Genomic DNA, 8,212 nt, shown 5'->3' with positions numbered 1-8,212 from the left:
GCCAGCGGCGGCGGAGCGGAGGGCCGCCCGGACCTGCGAGCCGGCCCGGGCTTCCCGCGACGTGGCCCCGCCGGCTGCAGGGTGGGCGAGCCCATCGCCCTGCTGGAGAGCAGACAGCCGGGATCGCTGAATTGCTTAGAGAAAGCATCCAGCAAAGTTCCAGCGGGGCTGCTCGGGGCTCGACCGGAGAGTAAGTGTGTGTGTGTGTGTGTGTGTGTGTGTGTGTGCGCGCGCGCGCGCTCGTGTGTGTGCGCGTGCGGCCTAATTTGGCAGTCTGATTTCTGTGTTCATTGTGACTGCAGCACTTGGGGGTAAAGGTGAGCAGGGGATCGCAGCCATCTCCGCGCGCGGAGTCTGGCTGCAGCGTGTCGTGGTGAGCCGAGCAGCTTCACTGTGGCCACCGTGCGTGGGGCTGCGGGCGTCGTGCCCACGTGATGCAGGCTGTGGATTTCGTGCTTTCTTTTGCTCACTTAATCTGGTTCTTCATTCTGCACTTAACAGTTTGTGTCTTCTGAAATAAACCAGGGTGAACGTCTCACTTAATGGTGACTGGTCAAAGGCACCTTGGCTTCCAATATAATGAAAATCCGTCTGAGTTTTAAATAGAACTGGTTATAGGTAGATACAGATATTAATTTTAGCATTTATTGTGTATCAGTAGTGATTTGTTTCAGGCTCAGTCCTCCAATGGTGATATCATGAAATGTCTATCTACTGACTTGAACTAGTCTTGGTGGGAACGTCATTAACCCGCTGGTTACACATACATAAATGTTGGTTGAAGCACTTGATGGTAGAGATTTTTTATTATCTTGGTTCATAGTGCAGAAATAATCTGTTGCTTTTCCAAAAATGGCTATATTTTCTTTTCAAAAGTGGTCATTCAGGTGCTGTATTATGAAGAGTGGCAAAAATCAATAGTAACAAAAATATAACAATAGTACAAAAATCTCAAATTCCAAAGCAAACTTTAATTTGTCTAAAAACCATATAAACTCTATTACTCTTTTTGTGAGATTGTCTGTCTAGTCTGTGTTCTGTTTAGTTATTAAACAACTCAGTTTATATCTGTTTCAGAGAGTCATGCAGCCCCGATACTGTATTTAAACATTTGAGTAGCTGTTATTTTTAGGTGGTAGTCCAGAGGGATCTTTGACTCAACAGAAAAATAAGAACTACAAAGTTAAAATATATAAAGTTTACTTCTTGTCAAAATTAACAGGCTTTCTACCTAAAGACTGCAGACATAAAATAGTCAGAAAAATTCTAGAATAATTAGTGTTGTAATATTTAAATATGTTATATAACACTTGCATGTTTTTTAAATGTATCAAGTAACTTCAGTAGGTGAAGTTTATGTCGTAGAAATTTGTGATAAATAGATAGGTACATTCTTGTTCTTCTTGTACTGGGAGAAACCAGTCTTGACTTCTATGACATAGAAAATAAAAATTATATTTTTCTCTATTTGAAACCCAACAAAAATACAAAGTACAGTGTTTCAAAGTATATGAATATAACTAATCTCTTAAAGACCCTTCCAGGTATAATCTATCTAAGATAATTTTCTGTCATTTAGAGACTGGAAGAAACTGTAAAGGTATTTGACTTCTACCTGGCAACACCAAAGGAAAAAGAAATGTGATAAACTTCAAAGCCTTAGTCCTTATATCTCTTATAACTGTGGTTTATAAAACAATCTTGTTTTAAGGTGTTATTTTGGAAAACTGTCTTATTAACATTGCACTAAAAGTGATAAAATTAAACCATTATCATATGATTATGATATGTCAGTAAGATGTTTTTGTGCCTAAATGTCAACTGCTTTGTCATGGACATTTTTCAAACAAAAATACTTAAAATTTTTAGTTAATATCATTTTTCAATAAATTAAGATTGGATAACCTTGGATATTGTAGAAACCATATCAGGGAAATTAAATCTTGTATTTACACTTGTGCATTACATTTGCTAACAATTCATAATGACTGTAGGGAGGGGAATATTGTTTTCTTACAAGTTAGTTTAAAACAATATAGATACCAAAAAAATCTGTAGTTAATATTTTTTCAAAAATAGATAAAAATCACATTAGCCTTAATGAATTTTTCCAGGTAAAGGGAAGTGGAAAACTAAAGCAGTGTTTGAATAAACCAAAAAACATGTTACTGATGGGAAAATATTTTGGAGGAAATTAGTTATTCAGAATATTTTCTATATGTCAGATTAGCCAGGAAGTTTCTTAGCTTTTCTCTTTCATTTGCTAGGATGTATAACTTTTATGACACTGATTTTTATAACATTTGATTACAAATATTCACCTAAGTGACTCTTCTCAAACACTACTACTTATTATTTTTCTACATATTTGTAGAAAGAGGTATTTTGCTTTGTAAAATATTAATAATTTCAATAGTTTTTACTCTCCAGAACATCTAGATTTATTCAGTAAGTATTTACTAGGTGTTTATCCAATAGGTTTGTTTTGAGTATCTCTATCCTGACCTGATACAATAAGACCTTTGTGCAATTTTTAGCACTTTCTATGAACAAATTTAGTTGGTCATAGACTAATTGACTTATTTCAGGTTGAGATAAGTTTTTGGCTATCCTGAGTCATATTTGCTTGTTTTATTTCTTTCAAACAGGTTGGAAGTGTGTGACCTATTTCATTTTTTTTTTCTTTCTTGGGTTCAGGCCAACGGATTTTATCTCCCTATAGCCATGAGGGTTATTGAGTGGGCGAAGGATTGTTTGCAAGGAGTAAGAGCTTTAGGCCAGCTCCCTCCTCAGCCTGCAGTAGAAGAGAATGATTACCTTATAAAATCTGAGCGTCTCTGGTCACGATCCCCCCTTGCCTCAAAAATGTGATTTTCACTGCTTGTAGTTACTCCTATCAATGACCTGAAATGCTTTCTGGCAATTAATACTTTTAACAAAATGTACCCTCCGTTTTAGAAACTCAAATTAATTAACTCACATAACCACCGCCTCCTACTCACTGTAGTAGGAATTAGCAAGAAGCCAACAGAAGACAATGGCTTTGGGAGGGAGCATCCTGGGGAAAGGGGGTTGGACGAAGAAAAACTTTTCAATCCTAACATTTTTTCCAGGTCTGACCTATCTACATATCTTCTTTCTCTGCACCACGTTGCATTAAAAATGCCTGTTAAGATGTCTCTATTGCCTACCAAACTCCAATCTCTTTCAGGAGATTCAGTCATTGGATCCACAATGCCTGATACATAGTAGGTGTCTAGTAAGATTAATTATGTTATCTTTGTAATTGTTGAATTAAGGCTTTCATGCCTTGATGCTGTAAGTTATTTTGTTCAAGAATATAATTTCTTTAAAAAAAAACTGTTTTGCACTGACTTTCCGTGGAATATTATGGTCCTGATCATCCAGAGACCCTGCTGTGTTTTCTCTCATGTGTCGTGCAGCCTGTTCAGAACTGCTTGTAAACAGTTGTTTCTTTTATCATCATCCAGGTACCTTTTATCTTTTTTTTTAAGTTTATTTATTTTTGAGAGACAGAGACCAAGAGCAGGGGAGGGGAAGAGAGAGAGGAAGACATAGAATCAATCCCAAGCAGGCTCTGTGCTGTCAGTGCAGAGCCCGACAAGGGGCTCAAACTCAAACTGTGAGATGATGACCTGAGCTGAAACCAAGTCAGGCACTTTATGGTATGAGCCACCCAGGCGCCCCGACCCTTTATCTTTTTAAATTTACATCTTTCACTCATGTTATCCTCTCCGCATTACCAGTGCTTTTTTATATCCTGAACATTCTACTTTCCTCGGGAATATAAAATAATGAAGGTTTTTCATCAGCTGTCATTGTTCAGAGATTCATTTGCCGTCTACAGATTTGGCTTTCACAGCACCTTCGGCTGTGGGTCTGCTGGTATTTACCCGCCTGGGTCTTCTCCTCACTCAGGATTGCCCCCACTGAACAAAAAGCTGAGAATCTCATGTTCTTTTTTTCCACAACCTCTTATCCTTCTGATCATTCTACTCATGCTCGACTACCCAACACCTTTCTCTCCCATTATTGTTCATTGGCCACCCCGAGTTTTCTCATGTTTTCCTCTCTTTTCTTACCAAACTCATCTTGGACAGTAGCATCAACTCTACTGCAGGCTTCAGATCTCTAGCCGCTATACCTACCAGAATCTGGCTCATTCTGACTTCAGCTTAAAGGATGATTCACAGTGCGAGGAAGTTCTTTTATCCTCTCTTGGATAATTCCATATCAAATTCTCCATCGTACTTGTTCTAGATGTTTCCAGGTTTTCCAGCCCATCCGCATTATCCTTTTTCCTTTCTTAGCAGATGACCTTATGTCCAAATTCACAGAGTATATTAAGACCAATCTAGGCAAACTATTTGTCAGGATTTATCTGGAACTTAGGAGGCATTTTTTTTTATTTAACCCATCTTAAGCATAAGGACTATTTTATTTTATTTTATTTTTAAATTTTTAATATTTTTATTTATTTTTGAAAGAGAAAGACAGAGACAGAGCATGAACAGGGGAGGGTCAGAGAGAGGGAAACACAGAATCTGAAGCAGCCTTTAGGCTTTGAGCTGTCAGCATAGAGGCCGATTCTGAACTTGGGACTTGAACTCATGAACCGCGAGATCATGACCTGAGCTAAAGTCAGACACTTAACTGACTGAATCACCCAGGTGCCCTGAGAACTCTTTTCTTATATTGAATGATCCTGTTTAACACTGTAATATTCATATCTTGATTTTTACCTCTTAGAGCACTTATACAAAATTCTTATATATGACAACTCTCATGTCTCTAGGGTAATATCCAGTTCCTTCAACTCATCGATAATTGACACTGCTTGAAAGTCTCATTATCATCATGGAATTTCTCTCTTGGATGCACTACTGCTTTTCTTAAAATGTGGTCCCCCTAGCTGAACATGGATGAGTGGACTCATATCATTGGGTATATCTGATTATCTCCTCTGGATACCTTATAGTAAATCATCCTAAAAATTGAATCTGTCTTTCCCCCACTTTTTTTTTGCTTCCACACTATGCTGTTTAATTACACCCCCTTTTATCCATACCCTTCTGAAGATATACTTCTACCCAGTTATACATTTGGCCTCTTGAGTTGAGACTTTTAAAAATACTGCAATTAAATTTATTCTTTGCCCTTAGTTAGCCTGTTGTTCCAGAAGGTCAAGGTATTTTTGGATTCTGATTCCTTGATAAAGATTAGCCGTTCTTCCCAATTCAGAAGCCATAACAGATTTGATTATGATATAGTTAATATCTTTGTCCAAGTAACTGTTAAAAATGCTAACTGGAAGAATGTCTGTCACCATCCTGACACCCTCTGCTTCTTGACAGGAGTCCATGAGTTAGTCGTCCTCTTTACGCACATGTCCAACCAGTTATATCATCAAGTAACTCTCTTTCTTTGGCATTTACATTTCTTTGTGTGGCCCAGGAGTGACAGGTAACAGACCTGGTCAAACTTCTTTCTAAAATGCGTTTCCACTTTCTGCAGAATAGATACCAAGTAACCCTATTAAAAAACAAAAGGAAATAACACTAGATCAGTTTAGAATGATATGCTCCTTGGGACACTTCAGTAGCTTGTAGGTAACAACCCCTCACATTTTGAGTAGCCATACCACACCATAAGATTTAAGAATCTCTTGGGAATTGTGCCTGGAATAAATGTCAAGCTCTCTAGGCTGATGGAATCCACCTTCTCTATTTTGAACATCGAGACAATGGCTGGATTTTTGTTCTCTTATCAACTCTTCTCTTCATTGTAATATATTTTTTAATTTTTAAATGTTTTTTATTTATTTTTGAGAGACAGACAATGCTAGCAGGGGAGGGTCAGAGAGAGAGGGAGACACAGAATCTGAAGCAGGCTCCAGGCTCTGAGCTGTCAGCACAGAGGCCGATGCAGGGTTCGAACCCACGAACCGTGAGATCATGAGCTGAGCCGAAGCTGGACACTCAACCGACTGAGCCACCCAGGCAACCCCATTGTAATATTTTTAAAGATGATTTTAACTCTCCCCTTATTTCATCCGCAGATGCTTTCAGTACTTTGTAATGAAGTTTCTTCAAATGAATGGATTTAAACTCATTTGGAATAATTAATATCATTCCATACCTTGGGACTTAAATTTGTTATTTTGATTTTGGCCTTACTTTTGCTAGTATGAAAATTATTTTCTTGAGGAATGGACCAGTCATGTGCCCTCATTTGAATTCCCCCCTCCCCCCGTCGTTGAGTTCCTCCTACACAATCCAAATGCTGTCGTCTCTACTTTATCTGGTAATAATAAAGAATTAAAAGAACTTTTTTTTTGAATTTATAATTTTTGGAAACTTTGACTTATTTTATATATTATGACACTCTTCTCAGAGGCTCAGTCACTTTTTTGTACTTCTGGCAATAAAGTTTATTATGGATTATGCTTGTCACTGCGGGACATACAAGCAAAGTTTATGACACAGTCCCCGACTTGATGGAATTTAAAGTCTGCACTTAGAGATAACAGAACCCAGAAATAGTCCCAGAATCACACACGTCAGCACTTAACAATGAGCTTAATATTTGTGGTGCCTTTTTAATAAGTTCTAAAGAACTTGAAAGAGAAAGCGCTTTGCAGGATGGAAACATTGAAGGCTTTCTAGAAAGGATCTGGCTCTTAGCTGAGATTTTAAAAGAGGACCCATGTGGAACTTCGCAGGACCTGTAGGATTTAAATATAGAGAAGAGTGGGAAGAGTGTTCTGGGCAGAGAAAAGGAGAGGCGCGGTGCAGGAAGCAGGTGAGCGGGATGAGCGCTGGGTGCGCATGCGTGTCCACGTGGAACCCGGGTATGGAGGGAGAAAGGGCAGCCCGAGTCTTCCCAAGTACAAGTTGGAAGAGTGGAATATACTCCTCGCTCTACTTCTAGATCTCTTTTCCCTTTGCTCTGTTATCGAGAGGCCCATACCTACTCATCCTTTAAACCTCAAACTAGGCTCTACTTTCTCAGAAACTTCCCCTGACCTTCCAAGTTCCCGTGGAGAGCTTTGTTCTGTTCTCCTTCAGTGCCCTGCACTTTCCTATCATATTATTGTGCTGTCCTGAAATTGCCTGCCAAATTGTCTCTGTTCACCATTACGCTCCTTTTCGGTGGCAGGAGGTACCATTTCTATTTAGTTCTCATTCTGTTCACAGACACCTAATAGAAGTGTCCCATGGATCATAAGCACTCAGTAAAAATGTGTGATACGATACGGGCCACTTGGAGTGATGAGGCTGTGTTGGGACTTATTTATAAAAACGATTTAAGGTAAAGAGAGGTTAGATTACAAAAGACCAAGACGTCAGGCTGAGTTTTTGCTTTATTAGGTAATGTAGAACCATTTTGTTCTTTGAGTCTGGGGACAGGGTACGGCACATTCATTTTAATTAGACCTTCATAAATCAACTCAAACTATTCAAAGCTCGGTATGTATTTCTAGATTTAATGAGGAAATTATTTGGCTCCTTACCTTGCATCAGGTGTTTCCATCTGTGAGGTCGGGAAGCCCTGTAACTTTAATGTTGTGTGTTTTATTAGAGAAGTTTTGTTATTTTACTAGTCTAATATTTGTAGGAACTGAAATTATTAGCTGCTAATTGTGCTCAATTTTCATTTTGCAGCTTCAGATTCTATTATACGTAGTTAAGTATTATATGGTTTATATTGTTAAGTTAATAACACATAGCACAAAGGATTCCAATGTTCCACTGGTATAATATATACACTTAAGTTGTGTATTTGTGAGCATAAAGTTTAAATGAGATAGCACAATGGGTGATTACAACTGTAACATGGAAAAGATTTGGATAAATACATTAACATTGGCAGTACTTGATAAATCAGTATTTAAAACAAGATATTCTTACACCGGTTTAGCATTCATTTGTAAATGTGATTGGCATCGGCAAAAGGCATTTTTCTCAGTGAAGACTCTTTTGCAGGATGTGTAAAATTCCAGTTTTTAAATGTTTTAAAATATTCACAGTCACAGGGCGCCTGGGTGGCTCAGTCGGTTAATCCGCCAACTTCAGCTCAGGTCATGATCTCCAGGTTTGTGAGTTTGAGCCCCGCATGGGACTCTGTGCTGACAGCTAGCTCAGAGCCTGGAGCCTGCTTCGGATTGTGTCTCCCTCTTTCTCTGCCCTCC

At 38.6% G+C, this 8,212-nt stretch overlaps 2 protein-coding genes across 3 annotated transcripts in view; one reads left to right on the top strand and one right to left on the bottom strand.

Moving 5' to 3' along the window:
• The window catches only part of LOC115301060 (translation initiation factor IF-2-like), a 1,544-nt gene extending 1,449 nt beyond the window's left edge, over positions 1-95 (bottom strand). The window contains exon 1 of the mRNA XM_029950749.1: positions 34-95. Within this exon, the coding sequence (XP_029806609.1) occupies positions 34-95 (62 nt within the window). The remainder of the gene's footprint in view (positions 1-33) is intronic.
• The window catches only part of GUCY1A1 (guanylate cyclase 1 soluble subunit alpha 1), a 63,210-nt gene that overhangs the window by 915 nt on the left and 54,083 nt on the right, over positions 1-8,212 (top strand). Inside the window, exon 1 of one of the 2 annotated variants that reach the window (XM_029939793.1) lies at positions 76-190. The exons of the other annotated variant lie outside the window; for it this stretch is intronic. The gene's annotated coding sequence lies outside the window, so the exon portion shown is untranslated. Of the gene's footprint in view, positions 1-75; positions 191-8,212 lie in introns of those variants that run through there. 2 annotated transcript variants of the gene reach the window in all.

This window comes from Suricata suricatta, chromosome 1 (assembly GCF_006229205.1).
Source record: "Suricata suricatta isolate VVHF042 chromosome 1, meerkat_22Aug2017_6uvM2_HiC, whole genome shotgun sequence".
Classification (NCBI taxonomy): Eukaryota; Metazoa; Chordata; class Mammalia; order Carnivora; family Herpestidae; genus Suricata; species Suricata suricatta.
The sequence above is the reverse complement of the archived record's forward strand: the minus strand, read 5'-3'. Positions and strand labels throughout refer to the sequence as shown.